Below are 25,726 nucleotides of genomic sequence, written 5' to 3'. Positions count from 1 at the left end.
ACAAAAAAAGTCGATTTACCTGTACACCAACTTCTGGCAACTCGCTCCCTCTTATCACCTGCTCCGACTTGAAAGTCCAGTTCCACCAGGCAGAAGCGTAGAGGAGGCGAAATATGTCACAGGAGGCAGACAAGTAAGTGATCGCGCCCGTGGAGACGATCTTTGACACTATGGACCGTATGGGGATCGACTTTTCTGGCTTTTTGGATTGATTTGGCGGGGGGGGGGGGGGGCGAAAAAAATAGGAAAAGTCAGGTTGCATTTAAGGAATGGAGTTGCTGATTATTGTGGTTGCATCCCTTCGTGGGTCACGCGTGATGCGGGGACACGAACGAGGGGAGGGCAATTCGCCATTTTTCAGGAAAAAGGAAATACCTTCACGAATGCATGGCGTGGATCTATTTTGCTTTTGCACTCCATGTGTACTCTAAAAGTGACTGCCGTGTAAACATGCTGGGGACTATACCAAATAGCAAACGAGGTGCGGTTGAAAGTTATTTTTGTGCAATGTGTGAGCAAACAAATAAGCTTGAATGTAGTTATTTGGCTATAGAATTCATGGTTTTAACAACATGGGAGTTGATGTTGCATGCAGACGTCATCCTGCAACAGGTGCCTCGCACTGGGGATAGCGAATGCCCATCTCATTCCATCAGCTAGTGTGGAGGGTCAAATGGTTACCATGGTTACCAAGATAAGGTCCCAGGAAGAGATGTGTGCATGGAGACACAAAGTCTGTAAGTTAAAACGCAGGATGTGTCAACAGTGTCATCGCTTTATTGAAATGTGCAACACTTGCAGTCTGAATCATTCTGCTTTAAAGCGCCATTCCTGTAACGGCAGGCACACAAAAGGCCCCGGGGGCGGGCTATGGTGTTATCCAAAGGCGTACTTCTAACGCAGTATGCTGATATCGCTGGATGTGTGGCATGGTTGACACGTCCCCATCCTGGTTGGCCACGCTCGGAGACTATGTTGTGACAACAACGAGTGTTTAACTGCACTGTGATCTGCGCCAAACACAACGTATACACTAAAGAGGGAGGGTCCGACCCACATGTTTACACACATGTACACGAACACACTTACACTATCTCACTAAAGTGAGTACAGCCCTCATAGTTTCGCAGCCGTGCTAAAGTACGGCAACACAAGTGAGTAGCAAGGTAAATGGAGTCTGGCCTAGGTCCCAGGAAGAGATGTGTGCCTTTTATTAATATCTCGATATTTTTAGGCCATGTCGCGATACACGATATATATCTCGATATTTTGCCTAAGCCTTGAATGAACACTTGATGCATATAATCACACCAGTATGATGATTCTATATGTCTACATTAAAACATTCTTGTAAATACTGCATTAATATATGCTCATTTTAAACTTTCATGCAGAGAGGGAAATCACAACTTAGTCAATTTACCAAAACTGTATTTATTAAACAGTTATTAAGCAGTGGTACATACATTCATGTCATTTCCAAAACAGAAAGTGCACGATTGTCAGAGACATTTTAAAACAAGCTATTAGTGCACTTTTGTGCATGATGTCACTAAGATGACATATCAAAACAACTTTAAATTAAAGTGCATTTTTCGCACAGAACGCCACTACAATAGTTTAAAACAAATAAAGTGTACTTTTGTGCATGATGTCACACAAGATAGTTCCATAACTGTCTAATAAAAATGAGCTGCATAATAGGAAATCAAATAGTGTATGTCCTTCGCTATGTGGTAGGTTCCTGCAGTCGTTATCTCCTTCTGTTGTTGACTATTTGTTTCATACGGAGTTAATGTGGAAATTGTTGCTTGGGCATTTTGTTGGTGTTGAGATGTTGACATGCAGAGTTTCTCTTCATTCTCTCGCGGGTGACTTTTCAAATGATGCTACACATTAGCAGTGTTGCTACTTTTTGTAGCAACGCTTTTGCCGCATACTTGTTCAACATATTCCTGCTTGAAGCCAAACCACCGCCAGACGATGGACCTCGTGCTGTTTTTCTTGGGAATTAATTCTTCCTTCATTTGTTACCAGATTCGCACCTTCTTTCTCTCGTATTACCACTCGCACCTCTCCGCTAGCATCACTGCTAATGTTACCATGCCGCTACCTCTGCTTTGCGAGGGCGTATGACGTTGCACACGTGACAGTATGTGACGTATGTAAGAAGGTGCGCTTTTTTTACGTCTCTGTGAGAAGGAGAGACTAGAAAGAGTGGAAAACGCCTGTAGTGTAATGCCCGTAACTAAAAGCAACTGCGTGAGAACGTATACTCGAATATCACGATATAGTCATTTTCTATATCGCACAGAGACAAACCCGCGATATATCGAGTATATTCGATATATCGCCCAGCCCTAGTCTGGCCTACAGTCAGGCATGGTGATGATAGCGTGCACAAGTGCTGGAAGAGCTGCGGTTCATTGAGGCGTAACATGAATTCCAACATGCTACATTCTTATACCTACTATCGCTATCGTGGTACTTAGTGGGCTAAATCTGGGGCCTTCGGTACTTTATTTCTGTATAAGCTGTACACTGACTACTCTCAAGGATGTCTAGTTTACTTCCCATTGCTGGGTTGCAATCCGGGTTTCAGGTGACGGGCAAAAGACCCATTAGGCTCCTGTTTATTTACATGTATTAGTGTAGATTTAGGCATATTTTGAAAGGTTGAGGGGCGAATATACAAGCTATCATAAAATATATTGAAATGGAATAGCGTGGATTTATACACTCTTAAGAAAGATACTTTTTTAAACCAGGGGTGTCAAACAAATAGATTTTATCCGGCCCGCGTGATGAGTTTGCCAAGTATTAAAATGAGCGGCATTTTTTGGGGATTGAATGAAAGAAACTGCTGTTCTAAATGCGTCCACTGGATGTCACAATAGCAATTCTGTCAGGACTAGCAAGAAGTACAAAGTAAAGCGTGGCTGCAGCTCTTCTTCCTCGGCCCAAATGAAACTTAAAACCTGCCGTTTTATGTCGTCTGCTTTGAACCATCGTTATTTGGCACCCTTACTCCCCCATAATGTCTCTGTCAAAAACGAGAAAACTTAAGTTTGAAAGTTTTTACCTCCGTTTCTTACGGTTTGTTAAGTTAGCACTACATTGATACGTGGATATGACAAAGGAGGTATTTGATACCTAGAAGAGTTTACATGTTGTATGTTTTGTTCAATCCCAGAAAGACTGTGATTTAAAGTTTAATCCTGGCTTTGTTGATACACTGAGAGAGAGTCTAAGCTCATTGTGTTTTTCAAGCTGCACCAATTTCCTCAGAATTTTCAGCAAACTTGAAGTGTTTTGTCCAGAGGATTATTTGTGATTTGTATGTTTTCAGAATGGGCTTGTTCTATTTTTGGCCAAAGTAAAACAAGGAAAACAACCTGGAGTTGTCTTTATTTTTAAGTTATCATGCCATGATTTTACCACTCCAGCCCACTTGGTAATAGATTTTCCTCCATGCGGCCCCTGAGCTGAAATGAGTTTGACACCCCTGTTTTAACCCTTGTGTGGTGTTCGGGTCTGTGGGACCCATTTTCATTTTTTATTAAAAGAAAAATTATACACTTAATTAATTTTTCAAACTGAGACTCACTGACTTTGGCTCATTTTCTGTGAAGAACATATCAATCAATCAATCAATGTTTATTTATATAGCCCTAAATCACAAGTGTCTCAAAGGGCTGCACAAGCCACAACGACATCCTCGGTACAAAGCCCACATAAGGGCAAGGAAAAACTCACCCCAGTGGGACGTCGATGTGAATGACTATGAGAAACCTTGGAGAGGACCGCATATGTGGGTAAACCCCCCCCCCCCCCCCCCCCCCCCCCTCTAGGGGTGACCGAATGCAATGAATGTCGAGTGGGTCTGACATAATATTGTGAGAGTCTAGTCCATAGTGGATCCAACATAATAGTAAGAGTCCAGTCCATAGTGGGGCCAGCAGGACACCATCCCGAGCGGAGACGGGTCAGCAGCGCAGAGATGTTCCCAGCCGATGCACAGGCGAGCGGTCCACCCCGGGTCCCGACTCTGGACAGCCAGCACTTCATCCATGGCCACCGGACCTGTGCCCCCCGCCCTCCACAAGGAAGAGGGGAGCAGAGGAGAAAAGAAAAGAAACGGCAGATCAACTGGTCTAAAGGGGGGTCTATTTAAAGGCTAGAGTATACAAATGAGTTTTAAGATGGGACTTAAATGCTTCTACTGAGGTAGCATCTCTAATTGTTACAGGGAGGGCATTCCATAGTACTGGAGCCCGAATAGAAAACGCTCTATAGCCCGCAGACTTTTATGGGGCTCTGGGAATCACTAATAAGCCGGAGTTCTTTGAACGCAGATTTCTTGCCGGGACATATGGTACAATACAATCGACAAGATAGGACGCAGCTAGACCGTGTAGTATTTTATACATAAGTAGTAAAACCTTAAAGTCACATCTTAAGTGCACAGGAAGCCAGTGCAGGTGAGCCAGTATAGGCGTAATATGATCAAACTTTCTTGTTCTTGTCAAAAGTCTAGCAGCCGCAGTTTGTACCAATTGTAATCTTTTAATGCTAGACATAGGGAGACCCGAAAATAATACGTTACAGTAGTCGAGACGAGACGTAACGAACGCATGAATAATGATCTCAACGTCGCTAGTGGATAAAATACAACGAATTTTAGCGATATTACGGAGATGAAAGAAGGCCGTTTTAGTAACACTCTTAATGTGTGATTCAAACGAGAGAGTTGGGTCGAAGATAATACCCAGATTCTTTACTGATTCGCCTTGTGTAATTGTTTGGTTGTCAAATGTTAAGGTGGTATTATTAAATAAATGTCTGTGTTTAGCAGGACCGATAATCAGCATTTCCGTTTTCTTGGCGTTGAGTTGCAAGAAGTTAGCGGACATCCATTGTTTAATTTCATTAAGACACGCCTCCAGCTGACTACAATCCGGCGTGTTGGTCAGCTTTAGGGGCATGTAGAGTTGGGTGTCATCAGCATAACAATGAAAACTAACACCGTATTTGCGTATGATGTCGCCTCGCGGCAGCATGTAAATACTAAAGAGTGCAGGGCCAAGAACCGAACCCTGAGGAACTCCACACGTTACCTTAACATAGTCTGAGGTCACATTATTATGGGAGACGCACTGCATCCTGTCAGTAAGATAAGAGTTAAACCACGACAAAGCTAAGTCTGACATACCAATACGTGTTTTGATACGCTCTAATAAAATATTGTGATCGACGGTATCAAAAGCAGCGCTAAGATCAAGAAGCAGCAACATGGAAGACGCATCAGAATCCATCGTTAGCAATAGATCATTAGTCATTTTTGCGAGGGCTGTCTCCGTAGAGTGATTTGCCATGAAACTGGATTGAAAGGGTTCACTGTCATGTCTGTGTAATCATGTTTTGTCTTAGTCATGTTTTGTTTAGTTTCTGGCTTTTCACTCCCTTGTCTTGTCACCATAGTTACCCATTAGTTTCACCTGTCATGTCACGCACCTGTTTTGAGTCAAGCACCTGTTGTTAATCATGTTTGTGTTATTTAAGCTTTTCATTTTCTGTTGTTCGTCCTGGAGTCATAGCCTTTCTCACCCTGCTATCCTCGCGTTTCAAGCCCTGTTCACGATCCCATGCCACAGTAAGTTTGTTTATTAAGCCACAGTTAGTGTTTTGTTTAATTGTTCATAGTTTCTGCCAATGTGCAAGTTTTGTGTTTTATAGTCTAGTTTTGTACCTCCGCCCCTGTGCGCGCTTTTTGTTTGATCTTTTCTTTGTAGTTTAATAAATCATGTACCCACCTTCAAGCCATGTCCGATCCAAATTCTCTTGCATCTTGGGAAAACAAAAACTCCACAGTCCAAGTCTTGACATTCACAGAGATTGTTAGAAGCTAAGTGTTCATTTAGCTGCTGTGCAACACATTTTTCGAGGATTTTCTAAATAAACGGAAGGTGGGACACCGGCCGGTAGTTTACCATGAGGTCAGGATCGAGGTTAGGTCTTTTTGAGCAGAGGATGAATAACCGCCTTTTTGAATGCTAGGGGAACAGTGCCAGAGAAATTTCTTTAGTTGTACTAGCGGTGTTCCTCAAGGTTCTATTTTAGGTCCTCTCTTTTACATAATTTTGGGCAGTTAAACAAACTTGTGTTTTACAGCAGATTCCTAAAAATACCAGAATGCTCTCATAGAGATGATTTTTGACAGTTTTTCTGTCCCCTCCTTAAAAAAAGAGTTTCTGTAACTCTGATAAAACAAATAGACCAAAATCAAATGTCTACTGTAGAAGATGAATAAACAAAATAAGATTAATAGCAAGGGTAGGAGTTCGGCCCCAAAAACAGTTTAGTTGAATGTCCCTGCCCTACAGCATTGTCCTTTATGGGGATATAATAAAACCACCTGCTGAAATGTGTGTGGTGTACCGTATTTTCCGCACTATTAGCCGCACCTAAAAACCACAAATTTACTCAAAAGCTGACAGTGCGGCTTATAACTCGGTGCGCTTTATATATGGATTAATATTAAGATTAATTTTCATAAAGTTTAGGTCTCGCAACTACGGTAAACAGCCGCCATCTTTTTTCCCCGTAGAAGCGGAAGCGCTTCTTCTTCTACGGCAAGCAACCGCCAAGGTAAGCACCCGCCCCCATAGAAGAGGAAGCGCTTCTTCTTCTACTGTAAGCAACCACCCGCCCCCGTAGAAGAAGAAGAAGGGCGCGGATATTACGTTTCATTTCCTTTGTGTGTTTACATCTGTAAAGACCACAAAATGGCTCCTACTAAGCGACAGGTTTCCGGTTCATGAAAAGACACAATCTCTCCATCCGCACACGGACTACTATTTCACAGCAACTGCCTAAAGACTTTCAAGAAAAGTTGGCTACTTTCCGTGCATATTGTAAAAACAAGATAGCTGAAAAAAAGATCCGGCCAGAGAACATTATCAACATGGACGAGGTTCCACTGACTTTTGATATTCCTGTGAACCGCACTGTGGATACAACGGGAGCACGTACGGTGAATATTCGCACCACAGGGAATGAGAAGTCATCCTTCACTGTGGTTCTAGCTTGCCATGCTAATGGCCAGAAACTTCCACCCATGGTGATATTCAAAAGGAAGACCTTGCCAAAAGAGACCTTTCCAGCCGGCGTCATCATAAAAGCTAACTTGAAGGGATGGATGGATGAAGAAAAGATGAGCGAGTGGTTAAGGGAAGTTTACGCGAAGAGGCCGGGTGGCTTTTTTCACGCAGCTCCGTCCATGTTGATATACGACTCCATGCGCGCCCACATCACGCTGGTTTTGAATATATTATTAAAGTTTGACTGACCTATCTGACTGTTTTTTTGACATTCCCTTTAGCGCAGTTAGATGCGGCTTATAACACGGGGCGGCTTATAGGTGGACAAAGTTTTGAAATATGCCGTTCATTGAAGGCGCGGCTTATAACCCAGGGCGGCTTATGGTGCGGAAAATACGGTACTCACTTTTGTCCGATACTGGACAGCTTTAAAGTTTTGGTGGTGTGTGTCTCAACAGCAAGCGTCTGGTGGTGGTGGTCCCCAACGAGAACTCCTTCCCGACAGTGCGGCGGGCCTACACCAGCGAGGATGAGGCGTGGCGGACGTACCTGGAGAACCCGCTGACGGCCGCCACCAAGGCCATGATGAGCATCAACGGCGACGAGGACAGCGCCAACGCCCTGGGCCTTCTCTACGACTACTACAAGGTAACTTCCTGCTGCTGTAGAACTTCACCCTAACCACAGATTTTAGGTTCTAGAACGGTAGGAAAAATACCCAAATAATTACAAATGTGGTGTATTTTAGTACACTATTTCTGACAGTTTGTCTTCAGAAGAATGATAATATACATTCACTAATGTCCCCCTTGTTGCCTTCCAGGTCCCCAAAGATAAGAGAGTCCTATCTGCTCCCAAAGTTGTAGAAATAACAGACGAACAGGAAAAAAGGTCAGCAAATAAACACACAAAGCAATGCTGGTGTTTTGTTGTAGCGTCACAGCTAACGCAATGTGTTTATCCAGGAATACTTTGCCTAGCGGTGGTGATGTGGAGACCTTGGACAACCGCGTCCAGGTCCTCAAGACCGTCCCCGTCAACTTGTCGCTCAACACGGAGCAACCCGACGCCAAACGCGAGCAGTTTGCCGGGGAAGGAGGCGCGGCCTCTGTGGCCCTGGTGAAGGCCGAGGCGTACGCCCCGGTCTACATGGCCGGTGCTGGGCTGCACTACCGCACAGACGGGGAGGAGCCGGCGAGAGTGGTCTACGAGCAGAGCCCCTACGGGGTGACCACCATCAGTCACAGCGCCTACGCGAAGGAGGACCAGCAGAGTCCGCCGGACAGCCCCTTTGACGAGGACAGGGACGCGGTGGGAAGACTGATGATTGTTTTTGTTAACGGAGTACAGGATTTTGAATGCTTCAAATGTAATGGTTTTTTTTCTTTAATTGTGCAGAAACTGCTGTTAAGATCTTTAAATACATAACATTTTCTATCTAAACAAAGTACAAACTGATACTGCTATAACTACTAACTAGTGTTGTCAAATTATTCTTTTTTTTAAATCAAATTAATCACACTTTAGCATTTGGAATAATCATAATGAATTTGGATTAATCATGATTAATTAGGATTAACTTGCTTGCACAATTTAAATTGAATATTTAGACATAAATGCAATTTTATTGTCAGAATGTCATACAGGAACATTTTTAGGTGCATTACTTGAATGCACCTCATTTATTTGCAAAAAAAACTTGGTAACCTTTTAATTTAAAGTCTTGTCTCGGTTTATTTAGAAACAAAATTTGCCAGCAAGCACAACAGGCGGTGTAGCAACTCCGCGCCGCCTTGAAGGTAACCATTCACGGTTAAGGTAAAGAAGCATGTGCAGACAAAATAAATTGTGTGATTAATCTGTGTATATACATGAAAAATAGGATAATTGTTTGTAATTAATCACATGTGTTAACTTATATAATTTTTGACAGCCCTACTACTAACATAATTTTTTTAAAGGCACCTTTGAGGACATTCTAGGTAAAAAAACCAAAAAAACACTTGAAAATAAAATGCCCAAAAGCTGTTATACATATATTCTTAAAAATGCAGCTAATTAAAAAATATTAATTGTTTTATCAGGACAGTGCACATTGATGGATTTACAGATTGTAAATGAGCCAGATTCTAGCATAGTTACTCATTCCATCTTATTGAAATGTTGCACCCAGAAATGTTGATTTAAACTATTGTTAATTGTTTATTCATAACAATTAGGAAATGCTCTAACTATTACAATAAAACAATAATCATGTCATGGGCAGCTTAAATGAATGAAATGCAAAAAAAAAAGTAATATACATAACACTGCATGTACAAGGTAAAGTCATCTCCCTTTGCTATTATTAATCACAACTGTGTTTCAATACAGCGTCATCAGTTTTAATGTGATAGAAAATGTTTAGCATATATCCATATAAATAGGTAATTATAACAACTGTAAAGTACTGAGAAAGTCTTTAAATGTGCTTGAATTTGACCTGAATGTAGAAAAGGCTGTATAACAATGTGTGGACAGTTCCTTTTTTGGGCTAAAAGACCTTCCTCTCCCTGTATTTTTCCACAGAAGTACCACACGCCTTCTTCTCTAGCTTCAGACGACTTTTTGTTCCAGCAGGAGAGAGTGTAAGTCACCACGCAGTATGCAAATATAAAAGAGCGTTTTTGTGTGTTTGACAATGTATGTTTTTTTGTGCGTGGCACAGTGACAGCTTCCAGTACACGCTGGACGCCACACGCTCGCTGCGCCAGAAGCAGGGCGAGGGCCCCATGACGTACCTGAACAAGGGCCAGTTCTACGCCGTGACGCTCAATGAGCGCAGCGCCAACAAGCGCCTGCGTCACCCCATTAGCAAAGTTCGGGTGAGCGCCATCTCTCTTTGAATAGGATTTTCCATAATTTAACATGGTCACCCTTAATCTTTTAGCTTTGTGTAGTGACATTGCATGAAATAATTCCAGTTCACAGTACATTTCTCCATTTCCAGTTCAAAACCTGATGCTAGCAATTGCCAAAAACATAAATGCTAACTTACTTAGCATTGTGCAGTATTCTCCTGGTCTGAGTTGCAATAAAGAGGGTAAAATGAAGAACTAAAGCACAGACTTCTGCCAAGGCCAAAAGTTAAAACATTTTTAAATTTGAGACTTTTTGTTTGTTAGACCGTTTGTTAGCTAGCAGGCTACTTACTGTTATCTTCAGTATACTCACATCCGCATTTGAACTGGGACTACACCAGTTCTATACAACTGGCGGCCTGTGGGGCCAATGAATGACACCATGCAGGTCCTCGAGTTAAGTTCAAAACTTGGGAGACTAACATTTAGGCAGCAAATTCCTAAAAACACTGGAGTTCTTGTGTTGTAAAGTTAAAAAGTGAAAGTACCACTGATAGTCAGACACACACTAGGTGTGGTGAAATTACCCTCTGCATTTAATTCATCCCCTTGTTCCATCCCCTGGGAGGTGAGGGGAGCACTGAGCAGCAGCGGCGGCCGCGCTCGGGAATCATTTTGGTGATTTAACCCCCAATTCCAACCCTTGATGCTGAGTGCCAAGCAGGGAGGTAATGGGTCCCATTTTTATAGTCTTTGGTATGACTCGGCTGGGATTTGAACTCACGACCTACTGATCTCAGGGCAGACATTCTAACCACAAGGCCACTGAGTAGGTCTAGAGGAACCTGGACCACTGTTAACACATTTGCATTTACATATTAACCTTGCTAGCAAACAGAAAACAGTGGTCTGAACTTGTGATTTACATAGCTGAGGCGCTTCTCAAGGAACCCCTTCAAGTCTTCACTTTTTTGGCTTTTACACATCTTTTTCGTAATGTGATTTATGTAATTAAGGTGTTACTGTAGCTTGTTTACTTAAGTTGCAGCCAACAGTCTTCTGTTCAACTTATTGTCATGATACGTGGGCCGGATCTTTTTTTGTTTAGTCATGTTCTGTTAGTTTTGGACTCCCTTAGTTCCTGTTTTGTGCACTCCTGGGTTTGTTTTGGTCACCATGGGTAATGATTGGTTTCACCTGCCTCTGGTTAGTGTTCGGCATGTTCACCTGCTGCCGGGCACTAATCAGAGAGCTGTTTATTCACGTTGCTCGCCACACTCTGTCCGGCTTCATTGTTTGCTATTTGCAACAGTTACGTTGGTATTCTTGTTTCCTAGTTTATGATTCATGTGCTAAGTGGTTACCTTAGCTTCACGTGCGATCGGCACGTTTTCCTTTTGCTTGTTTCCTGTTTTTGGTTGGTGCTATGATTTATGAGAAATAAATCATCTCCTACCTCACGCTTCGTCCGGAGTTTTCCGTCTGCATCCCGAGAGAACGAACCCTGCAGTAAGATGCGACCCCCACGTGACACTTATTTAGTTGTACTAGTGGTGTTCCTCAAGGTTCCATCTTAGGTCCTCTCTTTTTTTATCATTTGGGCCATTCAACTACTGTAATTTGCGGCAGATTCTTCAAAACAGAAGAGCGCTCTTGTAACCTGAAAAAATAAAATGGACAAAAATCAAATGTCCATCGTAGAGGATGCTGGTTCTCCGGAATATGTCAAATAAGACTAATAGCGAAGGGTAGAGGCTTCCCCCGCCCCCGTCCTTATCTTTTTGAAAATGTGGTCTCCCAAACAATTCAGTTAAATAGTGCTGCCCTCCACAGTCTCAATGGTAGTAATTAGGGCTGTAATGGCTGTAATGATTAGTCGACATAGTGGACAATAAAAACAATGTTGACGGAGATTTGCTATTGTTGCTTAACATTTTGATTTGATATATCACTATGGAGTTATTTATTTGATGGTGCCATTCTTGTACCGCTAAGCTCCACCCGCTCTTCAGGGTTAGTCGGGAGGCAGAAGCAGCATTTTACAGTGCATCTAGAAAGTATTCACAGTGCTTCACTTTTTCCACATTTTGTTGCGTTACAGCCTTGTTCCAAAATGGAATAAATCCATTGTTGTCCTCAACATTCTAAACACAATACCCCATAATGACAAAGGTATTGTTTAATTTTTTTGCAAATTCATCAAAATAAAAAAAATAAAAAAAATGCATGTACATAAGTATTCACATACTTTGCTCAATAATTTGTTGATGAATCTTTGGCAGCAATTACAACCTGAAGTCGTTTTGAATACGATGCCACAAGCTTGGCACACCTATCTTTGGGCAGTTTTGCCAATTTGTCTTTGCAGCACCTCTCAAGCTCCATCAGGTTGGATGGGAAGTGTTGGTTTTCACCCAGTATGTCTCTGTACATTGCTGCATTCATCTTAGTCTAGTCAGGGAGTTGACCAAGAACCCGATGGTCACTCTAGTCAGAGCTACAGCATTCCTCTGTGGAGAGAGGAGAACCTTCCGGAACGACAACCATCTCTGCAGCAATCCATCAATCAGGCCTTTATGGTATAGTGGCCTGACAGAAGCCATTTTATAGTAAAAGGTTTGCCAAAATGCACCTGAAATATTTTCAGACCATGAGAAACAAAATTCTCCGGTCTGAGGAGACAAAGATTGAACTCTTTGCCGTGAATGCCAGCCGTCATGTTTGGAAGAAACCAAGCACCGCTCGTCACCAGGTCAATACCATCCCTACAGTGAAGCATGGTGGTGGCAGCATCATGCTGTGGGGATGTTTTTCAGTGGTGCAAACTAGGAGACTAGTCAGGATGGAGGGAAATATGAATGCAACAATGTACAGAGACATCCTGGATGAAAACCAACGCTTCCCATCCAACTTGATGGAGCTTAAGAGCTGCTTCAAAGAGGAACGGGCAAAGAGGAATGGATGAAACTGCCGAAAGATAGATGTGCCAAGCTTGTGGCATCGTATTCAAAAATACTTGAGGCTGTAATTTCTGCCAAAGTATTGATAACTTACTTATGTACATGTGATTTTATTTTATTTTAAAACCATGTGCAAAATAAAAATTAAAAAAAGCCTTTCACATTGTCATCATGGGGTCTTGTGTGTAGAAGTTTGAGAAAAAAATTAATTTATTCTACATTGGAATAAGGCTGTAACATAACAATCTGGACAAAGTGAAGCGCTGTGTATACTTTTTGGATGCACTGTAAGTATTTGTTTATATTTTCACTCTCTCAACAGTAGTAAACTAAAACCATAGTAATTTATGTTTTAATTGTTACAGTTCACACAAATAGCTTTTGAAAATGAGTTGTGGACTCAAAAATGTACATATGATCAGATAACAAATATTTATCTAGACTACTCGAGAAAATAATTGCTGACTAGTTGCCTATTAAAATAATCGTAAATTGCAGCCAATTGTATTAAGTTATAAACAATGACATATAGCGGTACCTACGTTTTCATTCCAAAACGTCAGGCAAAAACCGAATCATAAGAAATTCATAAGAAATCATGTAATCCCAATCAACCCGCTACAGACAGCCATAATTATTAATACTTTTTAGGGAATACTTATAGTTTTACACGCAGAAAACAATGCTAAATACATATAAATGACTAATAAAATATATAAAAATAAAGTTAAATAAGTTTTAACTATATTTAATTCAGACTCTTGTTGGCGAAGATGGCCTTGAGTGGAGAGCTACGCGGGCGCCACATTCGTACTTTCCTACAAGTTCTTTCTTGAATTCAATAGTGTATCTCACCTACTCAATTAAAGGTCTGGCACTCACAACTTTCTTTGGGCCCCTGGTGGATTAAAAAAGCGCAAAGACTCTGAGTCGCCAACACGGGGATTCTTTGTTTTGGCCGCTTGATTCGGCAGAAGCATACGCGGGCAAACAAAGTAGTTTGTTAGGCGCCATTTTTAACTGTATGATAACTAAGATGGTAAATAAAAACTAAGGCAAAACCTGGGTGAACGAAAACTGAATTTTGCTGCAGAAAACCGAGGTGCGACTGTAATGAGTAATACAATTACAGTACATACTACAAACTCATGCTCGCCCCCCCCAGGTAGAAAGCAGTATTGCAAGGATTATAATTTATTTATTTATTTTTCAACCTGACCTTCTTTTAAATTGACATCCATCGTGTTGCTCTGTCCAGAGCGTGATCATGGTGGTGTTCAGCGAGGACAAGAACCGGGACGAGCAGCTTAAATACTGGAAGTACTGGCACTCTCGGCAGCACACGGCCAAGCAGAGGGTCCTGGACATCGGTAAGTCCCTAAAACAGAAGAGACAGATTTTCTCTTTTAATTGCTGGAATGTGTACTAAGCTTATAAAGTGGAGGGAGAATAAAAGCATGGCCACACCAAGTGCAAACAAGCCCCCACCCAAACTAACTAAGTGCCTGAGGCTGATCAGCTGCCCACCATCGGCAATCCTTTAATCGAGAATTGTCGGTGGAAAAAAATTACAGGGAAATTGACAACATTTTGGGGAAAAACATTGCAACACCCTTTTTTTGGGTGCTTAATCATTCGATTTTAACCATTCTTTTGGTGACGTGTTGATGTGAGAAACGTGTTTGCATTAGACAAGTTTGGGCCTGTCGAAGCTGACAGAAAAGTCAAAGGTACGGTATGTCACACACACACACACACACACACACACACGCACACACACACACGCACGCACGCACACACACACACACACACACACACACACGCACGCACACACACACGCACGCACGCACGCACGCACGCACACACACACACACACACACACACACACACACACACACACACACGCACACACACACACGCACGCACGCACACACACGCACGCAGCTTGTCAGGACAGGGAGTGGAATGTGAAGACACACTGTCCGTTAACAAATAATACTTTCCTAATTGAAATGTTCATCTAAGATATGTGGCGTAATTAAATGTAGTCATCACACCTCTGACGTCAAACACATTCCAATCAAACTATCAACCTTTCTCATAGCAAATTGACAAATAGTCTGTTCCAGGGTCAAACTGTGACCATCGTCAACCTCCTTAACAGTACAGGCAATGTTTTGAGTCACATGTCTACGTTCTTAACTTAGGAGTTTTGCAGAAGTCTGAAGTGACGATTCTACGTCTTTTAGAGGCGTTCATATTTGGAGGTTCAACCATATTAATGGTGAATAATGTGGTATAGGATTTTAGGAAACAGCAAAACCTCACAATAGAGCCTGAAATCAAATGTTTTATTGCGCTTTTTATGTCAGTAAAATATATTGTTGATCTTAAAAATGAACATAGGGCATACTAATCATGAAAGTAATATCAATTTTCTGTTATTGATTGTTGATTAATCGCATCTTGAGCAAAATGCAGTGTGCCACTTGTCTGCCACTAACAGAGGCACTCTTGATTCAACCAGTTTTTAAATGGACTATTTTCATTGTTAAAGGTACATAAATATGTAGGATCAAAATATTTAAATTAAACTATTTTTAAAATGTATTTCCTTTTGTAAATTAATATGTAAAATTATAAAAAATATTTATGAATATTTTCATTCAATTAAAAACGATGATGTAACTCACAAAGTCAATGTTGATTCAATCAGTTTGCTATTTACAAATGTTTAATTGTTAAAGCTACACATCTATTTTTGAAAATTAACTAGGTATATTTAAAATCAACAGTAAAAGTTATTCGGAATAATGGAAAATGTTTCAAGTGCAACATGATGATGCAACAAGAGACCATGCCAATTCAACCTGTTTGCAATTGATAAACTATGTTCAATTGTTAAAGCTAAAAATACATGCAAATTTTTGCAAATGAAAGGTTTTTATAGAAAAAAAAAAGTTTTTAAATAATTTAAATTATTGAAAATTTTGTAAAAAAAAAAAAGGTTTTTATTTAAAACGATGACGCAACTAACAGAGGCAATGCCAATTCAACCAGTTTGCAAATTATAAACAATGTTCAATTGTTAAAGCTACAAATATATGCTAATGTCCAAAATTAAATTTAGATAATACTGTATATATATTTTTTTAAAAACCCAAAAATTATTCAGAATATATATATATATTTGTTTTTAATTAAAAATGAAGATGTAACTAATGGAGGCATTGTCAATTCAACCAATATGCAATTTATAGACAATTTTTGATTGTTAAAGCTACAAATATAAGCATGTTTTTTAAAAGAAAATATTATTTCAAAAATGTTTATATATAAATACATTTAACATTTTTCTAAATATTTAACTATTTTGTAAAATGAAAAATGATAATGCAACTAACATAGGCAATGTGAATGCAACCAGTTTGCAATTGATTGACTATGTCTAACTGTTGAATCTACAAATCTTGGCAGATTATTTAAAATGTAAATAATTTAAATAATGAAAATTCTTCAGAATATTTTATATATTTCAAAGAAATTGCAAAACCGATGTCAATTCAACCAGTTTGCAATTTATACACTGTTTAATTGTTTAAACTACTAATCTATGCAGATTTTTTATTAAAGTTTTATCAAAAAATGTTGTATTTTTGAATACTAATGGGAATTATTCTGAATATAATTTTTGTATTATTTTTTTAATTATTATAATTTTTCAGATTATTTCAAATTAAAGTTTTTTTCTAAAATGTATTTTTTTCAAATAAATTAAATTATTCAGAATTTTAATTGATAATATGTATTTTTTTCTAACTAAAAATGATGGCCAGATAAATAGACATCGCTTAATGGTTGTAAAGTATGGCTCAATGGGAAAGGTTCAATGTGTGCAGGCTAAATCACAGACGACCTCCCCTTTTATTAGGAACGGGCCTGCAGCTTGGATGCTGCCTGTAACATGAAACTGCCCGCAGAGCTGATTTGAATGGCAGTGGAAGAAGAAATGTGTGCATTGGTGCCTTTGGGCCACATCATAGTATAGTACATCAGCCTATTTAAACTAGGGTGGGGGTGGGTATAATTGTTTCCACCATTGTGCACCTGTTCAGGAACCAGGAAGTGATTCTGTGGGGGTGGTCGAGATTAGGTCAGAGGTCACAGACAGGGGGAGAGGGGTGGAAGACACCATCGAGCTGAAAAAGACAAAAAAAGAATTACTGATGGTTTTTGCAGCATACAACATATCATAGCAATCCTTAGATACCTTGCAAATCTGCTACTTTTATGATAATCCCTCCAAAGATGCTCGAGCTAGGATTAAAATATATATACATGCACATGTAATCTTTGCAAATACGCTTTGTGTTGAAATGTTGAAAGAGCCATAAAAGCAAATCTGTCTGGAGGCGCAAAAAATTAAAAGCCTTATATATGTCTTACAATGAAGGCAACACATGATGCAAGTGTCTATATGAGCTATATTAGCCTACTATCAAAGGCTGACGAAAATATTTGTTTATAGAAATGTTGTATTTCAATTTTTATTCTACACATTTTTACAAAATTGGAAATCATTAGAAAAATGGAGGCTTCTAACAGGATGAGATAACTCCTGGAAATTACTGGCTTAGGATGGCCAACGTTATAGATGTGTGTGTCCAAGTTAAAGGAAACGGCAGGCTGTCTTCTTCTAATGGATTTATTAAAATTTTTGTCAAGCTGGGTAATGTTTGCTGTGGTCTGGAACATCATGGCACACAAACAACTATGAGAAATGTAGCCAATATTACATATAGATAATGTGTCATGAGACATGCAAATGTAAATTAAAGGATATAAGTAAAGGAAATCCATTGAGCTCAAATATACCCACAAACGAGGCATAATGATGCAATATGTACATCCATCCATCCATCCATCCATTTTCTACCACTTGTCCCTTTTGGGGTCGCGGGGGGTGCTGGAGCCTATCTCAGCTGCATTCGGGCGGAAAGCGGTGTACAACCTGGACAAGTCGCCATCTCATCACAGGGCCAACACAGATAGACAGACAACATTCACACTCACATTCACACACTAGGGACCATTTAGTGTTGCTAATCAACTTATCCCCAGGTGCATGACAGCTAGCCTAAATAGCATGTTAGCATCGATTAGCTTGCAGTCATGGATTGACCAAATACGCCTGATAAGCACTCCAGCAAATCAATAAAATCAACAAAGCTCACCTTCTTGCATTAACGCACAGCATAAAACGTTTGGTGGACAAAATGAGACAAAGAAGGAGTGGCATAAAACACGTCTTTCTGTGGCAGCATCGGAGAAATTTGTACTTGTAAACAAACTACGATGAGTTCAAGGATCGCTAAAATTAGTAGGACAAAACGGTGCTCGCCAAATACTCCCATCAGTGAGATTTCTCACAATTAAGAAGGTTTGTGTCATGTTTGTCCTCCTACAGAAAATATATTAAAACAAAAAATATTTTTTTTTCTTCAACTTTTTCCATTTTCACACATCTCTGGAAGAGGTCCAGGGAGCCACTAGGGCGGTGGTAAAGAGCCGCAGGTTGCTGACCCCCGGCCTAGTGGGCATGGGGACCCCTCCTGTTTTCCACCCGACCATTAAAAATCTCCAAAGAGCCAAATAGCCTCCTCTATTTCCTCTTACGGCCTTTTGAAGCCAAATACTTTTGTTTGTCCAAGCCAAGATAAGCTTTTATCTTTATGAAACTGAAGTGTGCCGTTTGATTTGCTTATCTCGCCAAACAATGGCTACCTGCCTCGATTTTAAAGGCCGGGCCTTTGCATCTGTCTTCACGTGGTTTTTGTTTTCTGCGCATCCCATTTGCAGCCGATTACAAGGAGAGCTTCAACACGATTGGCAACATCGAGGAAATCGCCTACAACGCCATCTCCTTCACCTGGGACGTCAACGAAGAGGCCAAGGTAGGAAATTTACTGTACATTTTTCCCCAGAAACCGGTCGGTTATGTTTACTCTGGCCAGAGGCGTGTCGTAAAACGGGAAAGCAGTGGGACGGGTTTTTTGTCTTTTTTGCTGATTCAGTTGTTGGCAAACAAGCGCAAAGTGGACAAATGAATCCTGACAACTGATATGATTGTACAAACAACACAACGCTTGTGAAACGTGATGAATCAAGACAACTAGCCAGAAACACTTCATGTTAATTACACTTGATGATAATTCACATCATTTGTCCCAGCCTCCATTAAGCTGACCAACAATGTGCAATAGAATGTTAATACATAGGTTAGCACTTTTTTAGCACATAGCACTTTAGCACATAGCACTTTAGAACTAAGCACTTTAGCACACAGCACTTTATCCATGAGCTCTAGTGCAATGCACATTGGTACTTTATCTTTATCTCCATACTGTAGATTTTATGCCTACATCAAAGTGCCACCTATGTCTATCAAGCTCCATGTTCTGATGTTTCAATGTTAGTTGTATGGTTGTGGTTGTGTCTGTGCTTGTGATTTTGTTCTGTTGTTTTTGGGTATGTTAAGAAAGCAATGATGCACTGTGCCCAAGACAAATTTCCCCGCGGGGACAATAAAGTTGAACGTTGAACGTTGATTTTAGTCAAGCTTTTCTGACTGCAATCGCCAGATAGCAAACAGTTGTTAACTGTTATGAGCGTTAGCATGCTAGCATAATCTCAAAAGCGTCCTAGTCTACGAAAAACACTCGCAAAAATAATAGACTCAATGCACTTAATAAATTCATCATCTTGCACTTTTTTAATCTTTCTGGAACAAAGATTACATATCATTTAAAAACATAGTTGGCGGCCTATTAGCATTAGCTTGCGGCTAATCTTATTAAAAGTGAACAAATTTACCCGGAATACAATACATTTTTAGTATTATTATTATTACTACATGTTACAATTCAATAATAAGAGCAAAAGGGTTTTTTGCTGTTTCAGTTGTTCGCAAACAAGCACAAAGCGGACAAATGAACCATGACAGCTGATAGGATTGTACATACAAAATTAATTAATTAAAACAACTACAGAATATTAATTCCACTTAATGATAGTTAATTCAGCATTTACTCCAGCTTTTCTGACTACAATCATCAGATAGCCAACAGTTGTTATCAACGGTTATGAGCGTTAGCATGCTAGCATAATCTCCTTGTCTACAAAAAAGACCCGCAAAGATAATAAATTCAATAATACACTTTACAAATCAATCATCTTGGACAACTTAATTCAACAAGGTAACATTTCACTTCAAAACAATGTTAGCGGCTGCTTTTAGCATTAGCTTGTGGCTAAAGAAGACAGAATGTTCATTGTGGTGAACAAACTTGCCTGAAATACAATACATTTTTTTCTTTTACAGGTAAAAGCCAGTAAATTAGAATATTTTGAAAAACTTGATTTATTTCAGTAATTGCATTCAAAAGGTGTAACTTGTACATTATATTTATTCATTGCACACAGACTGATGCATTCAAATGTTTATTTCATTTAATTTTGATGATTTGAAGTGGCAACAAATGAAAATCCAAAATTCCGTGTGTCACAAAATTAGAATATTACTTAAGGCTAATACAAAAAAGGGATTTTTAGAAATGTTGGTCAACTGAAAAGTATGAAAATGAAAAATATGAGCATGTACAATACTCAATACTTGGTTGGAGCTCCTTTTGCCTCAATTACTGCGTTAATGCGGCGTGGCATGGAGTCGATGAGTTTCTGGCACTGCTCAGGTGTTATGAGAGCCCAGGTTGCTCTGATAGTGGCCTTCAACTCTTCTGCGTTTTTGGGTCTGGCATTCTGCATCTTCCTTTTCACAATACCCCACAGATTTTCTATGGGGCTAAGGTCAGGGGAGTTGGCGGGCCAATTTAGAACAGAAATACCATGGTCCGTAAACCAGGCACGGGTTGATTTTGCGCTGTGTGCACGCGCCAAGTCCTGTTGGAAATTGAAATCACCATCTCCATAGAGCAGGTCAGCAGCAGGAAGCATGAAGTGCTCTAAAACTTGCTGGTAGACGGCTGCGTTGACCCTGGATCTCAGGAAACAGAGTGGACCGACACCAGCAGATGACATGGCACCCCAAACCATCACTGATGGTGGAAACTTTACACTAGACTTCAGGCAATGTGGATCCTGTGCCTCTCCTGTCTTCCTCCAGACTCTGGGACCTCGATTTCCAAAGGAAATGCAAAATTTGCATGGTTGGGTGATGGTTTGGGGTGCCATGTCATCTGCTGGTGTCGGTCCACTCTGTTTCCTGAGATCCAGGGTCAACGCAGCCGTCTACCAGCAAGTTTTAGAGCACTTCATGCTTCCTGCTGCTGACCTGCTCTATGGATATGGAGATTTCAAGTTCCAACAGGACTTGGCGCGTGCACACAGCGCAAAATCTACCCGTGCCTGGTTTACGGACCATGGTATTTCTGTTCTAAATTGGCCCGCCAACTCCCCTGACCTTAGCCCCATAGAAAATCTGTGGGGTATTGTGAAAAGGAAGATGCAGAATGCCAGACCCAAAAACGCAGAAGAGTTGAAGGCCACTATCAGAGCAACCTGGGCTCTCATAACACCTGAGCAGTGCCAGAAACTCATCGACTCCATGCCACGCCGCATTAACGCAGTAATTGAGGCAAAAGGAGCTCCAACCAAGTATTGAGTATTGTACATGCTCATATTTTTCATTTTCATACTTTTCAGTTGGCCAACATTTCTAAAAATCCCTTTTTTGTATTAGCCTTAAGTAATATTCTAATTTTGTGACACACGGAATTTTGGATTTTCATTTGTTGCCACTTCAAATCATCAAAATTAAATGAAATAAACATTTGAATGCATCAGTCTGTGTGCAATGAATAAATATAATGTACAAGTTACACCTTTTGAATGCAATTACTGAAATAAATCAAGTTTTTCAAAATATTCTAATTGACTGGCTTTTACCTGTATTTTCATCGTGAGACAACATAGAAGAGTATTTAAGGTGATTTTTTTTTTAAAGATAAAACCCAGTTTTTACATTTTAAGCTTCAATGACAGCCACAATGATAAGAGGAAGAGGGTTTTTTTTGTCTTTGTTTCTGATTCAGTTGTTGGCAAACAAGCGCAAAGTGGACAAATTAAACAACACAACACTTGCCAAACTTAATGAGACTATTCATTGCACTTGATGATAATTCAACATTTACTCCAGCTTTTATGACTAGAATGGTCAGATATTAAACAGTTGTTATCAACGGCTATGAGCTTAAGCATGCTAGCATAATCTCAATAGCCTTCTAGTCTATAATAAAACACCCGCAAACATAATAAATTCAATAATACACTTTATAAATCAATCATGTTGGACAACAAAATGGTAAAATTTCACTTCGAAACATTGTTAGCGACTACTACTAGCATTAGCTTGAGGCTAAAGATAGTCCAGGGCCGATATTCGATAAGTCAATTAAGTTAAGTTAAAGTACCAAGGATTGCTACACACACACTAGGTGTGGCGAAATTATTCTCTGCATTTGACCCATCACCCTTGATCACCCCCTGGGAGGTGAGGGGAGCAGTGAGCAGCAGCGTTGGAGGTACCAAACCCCACCAGTTTTCTATGCGCATTCACCGAACCCTTCTTTAGTGAAAAATAAAATATATATTTTTTTCAAATTCAAGACAAAGTTACCGTATTTTCCGCACTATAAGGCGCACCTAAAAACCACAAATTTTCTCAAAAGATGACAGTGCGCCTTATAATCCGGTGCGCCTTATATATGGGTTAATATTGATATTAATTTTCATAAAGTTTCGGTCTCGCAACTACGGTAAACAGCCGCCATCTTTTTTCCCCGTAGAAGAAGAAGAAGCGCGCGGTGCATGCTGGGATATGTGACGTTTCATTTCCATTTGTGTGTTTATGTAAAGACCCCAAAATGGCTCCTATTAAGTGTGTTGTCTGTCTAATTATAAATAATGCAGACGAGGCGTGTTAACTGAGTTCTCAACGTTTACTCACAGCGTGCTCATAACCACATTCTAACTGCCAGCATACAACAACGCTTCTCAGGGCTACCGCGCATGCTCGTCACTATCGTTGCATGCTGGGTAGTGTAGTTGTTATATTTGCTAGCTCATAACATCACATTAAGAGACACGCTTACGCGCTTAATTCAATACTCGCCGTCATTCCGGGTGGATTGACAAAAGACCTCCAGCTGCTAGATATTGGTGTCAACAGGGCATTCGAAGCTAGACTGCTAACTGCGTGGGAACAGTGGATGACAGAAGGCGAACACACGTGACGTTCACCAAGACAGGGAGACAGCGCCGGACGACATACGCCAACATCTGCCAGTGGATCGTAAATGCCTGGGCAGATATTTCGGTCACAACTGTGGTCCGAGCTTTCCGGAAGGCAGGATTCACATAACTGCTGGACAACAGCGACACTGACTCCGATTACTTCGACGAGACGGAGCCGGCCATTTTGGATCCCATATTCGCCCAACTTTTCAATTCGGACACCGAAGGAGAAGAATTCGAGGGATTTATGAATGAAGAATAACTTCAGAAAGTGAGCGTTATGTTTATTTTGTGTGTTGTGACATTAACGTTCGAGCAACATTATGTTGCTATTGCTCTGCACTATTTTGAATTTTACTATGTTTGTGATTGCACATTTGCGTACATTTTGGGAGTGAACAGAGTTGTTAGAACGCTGGTTTTTAATATATTATTAAAGTTTGACTGACCTATCTGACTGTTTTTTTGACATTCCTTTAGCGCAGTTAGATGCGGCTTACAACACGGGGCGGCTTATAGGTGGACAAAGTTTTGAAATATGCCGTTCATTGAAGGCGCGGCTTATAACCCAGGGCGCTTTATGGTGCGGAAAATACGGTATATGTTTTTTTTACTGGTGCACAAAATGAATCGTGCATTAACCACAACAAATTACACATCAGATGGAAAATTATACGGAACGTTGTTTGGGGGTATCCATAATACGTCGATAGGGAGAAGTTTTTATTTACACGATGAGTCGGGTGTGTCTCCGCTGAACCCCTGAGGCCGACTCACCGAACCCCTAGGGTTCGATCGAACCCAGGTTAAGAACCACTGATTTAGACTGAAGTCACATTTGAATCAGATTCCAATGGGATTCAGGACTACTTCCTGATGTGGCCTGAATCGGATGCCAAAAGATCAGATTTGAAGCACTTTGGAGCGTTTAGACTGGCAAAAAAAGTCAGATCTGTGTCACTTGAGGGCGAAAAAATCCGATTTGGTGTGCAGTGTGAATGGGGCCTTTGTGAACGGGGCCTTTGTGAAGCGGCGCGGGGCCGCTGGCTCGTTAGCATCACACAGTGTTACCGGTTAGCATGTAGCAGCTAAGATGGACAAAATGATCACAAAACCAAATTCCACCGCACCAAAACAGTGCAAAAATGGTGTGTGGTTAAATACATCGCCAAAGACATGCTGTCATTTATTACTGCTATAAAACTAGCATTTTTTTAAAGTGCTGTCATGTTGTCATGTCATGTCGGTGTTCCTCACTCGGAATCTGCCAAACCTAATTTTGTTTTGCAAATGAGCTGTTAATACATCTGTTTAAAGTGTGGTCTTTATATTGTTACTCTGCACTTTTGTTTAAGAAGGTCCTGACTTGATTGTCAGTTAAGTAATGTACTACTCAACCTCTGCCTGCATGTTCAATATTGAAGTGCAACTTTGTCAACACTTTATTTAACTATTTTATTTATTGTTATGGTTGTGTATATTCGAGCCCCCAACACCCCCATCCCCTCCTTAAAATATATTGTTGCTTTTAGTTGTAATGTTTGTTCAAGTGCAAAATTTTGCTAACAAAGTCTATTTTATTATTGCTTGTATGTTTTTTTTATTATTTTTTATTAAATGTTTTAATTTCAGTTGCAACATTAAAATACACAAGAAACACAAGTTTATTGCATTTGAAAGGATATACTTGCATTATTAGTGTGTATTATCATTAAATCAATGGTTAACTTGGTCTCATAAAAATCATGGCATTAATAATAAATATGATATATTTATATATATATTATATATATAATAATAATTATAATATTTATCGGCATTAATTTCTTGGTAAATAACATCGTCAAGCAAAATTTGTTATTGTCCCTAGCTAAAGAGGATATAGTCATTGAGGTGAACAACAACAATATTTTTTGTCTTATTTACATCATGAGACAAAAGAGAAGAGTATGTAATGTGTATATTTTTAAAGATAAAACCCAATTGTTATATTTTAGACTTCAATGACCGCCAAACAATAATAAGAGGAAGAGGAAAACATCCCTTCCTGTTTACCAGAGTATCAAAAAAGATGACACAATAAGTTAAATAATCAAATTATTGTATTAATGCTGTATATTGAAATGAGTATTCATCTTAATTGTGAGGTGTTTTGGCGTCCCGGTAATGACAGCTTCAACGTGATACCCTTAAATGTGTATGTCCTGTAATTTTCTCCTTTGTCTTCGATGTGTGTGTTTGCGGGTGTGTATAGCCCACTCCTTTGTAACCGCTCCTTAAAATGGAGCAAGCTTGCCGTTTGAACTCCAGGGGCCCCCAAGGGCCAACACACACACACACACACACACACACACACACACACACACACACACACACACACACACACACACACTAACCTCCGTCCCCACCCTGTCTTGTTTGTTTTGCCCTCGTTTCTGTGTGAATGCCAGTGTGAGTGTGCGAGTGTGTATTACGTGGCTCTTTTATTGCAATGAGGGGACAAAGAGTAGCTGGA

The 25,726-nt window shown here is 40.2% G+C and overlaps 1 protein-coding gene across 3 annotated transcripts in view; it reads left to right on the top strand.

Annotated features, from left to right (window-relative positions):
• Window positions 1–25,726, top strand: part of grhl2b (grainyhead-like transcription factor 2b) — a 38,220-nt gene continuing 12,494 nt past the window's right edge. For 2 of the 3 annotated variants that reach the window (XM_072914103.1, XM_061967013.2), the window contains exons 1-8: window positions 1–133; window positions 7,559–7,748; window positions 7,924–7,991; window positions 8,066–8,411; window positions 9,669–9,727; window positions 9,808–9,964; window positions 14,159–14,270; window positions 18,760–18,854. In XM_072914103.1, the coding sequence (XP_072770204.1) occupies window positions 114–133; window positions 7,559–7,748; window positions 7,924–7,991; window positions 8,066–8,411; window positions 9,669–9,727; window positions 9,808–9,964; window positions 14,159–14,270; window positions 18,760–18,854 (1,047 nt within the window). In that variant the 5' untranslated portion in view covers window positions 1–113. Of the gene's footprint in view, window positions 134–212; window positions 482–7,558; window positions 7,749–7,923; window positions 7,992–8,065; window positions 8,412–9,668; window positions 9,728–9,807; window positions 9,965–14,158; window positions 14,271–18,759; window positions 18,855–25,726 lie in introns of those variants that run through there. The other variant, XM_072914104.1, reaches the window with a different exon arrangement.

Source organism: Nerophis lumbriciformis, linkage group LG11 (assembly GCF_033978685.3).
Source record: "Nerophis lumbriciformis linkage group LG11, RoL_Nlum_v2.1, whole genome shotgun sequence".
NCBI lineage: Eukaryota > Metazoa > Chordata > Actinopteri > Syngnathiformes > Syngnathidae > Nerophis > Nerophis lumbriciformis.
Note: the sequence above shows the minus strand (reverse complement) of the source record. Positions and strands in the feature narration are given on the sequence as shown.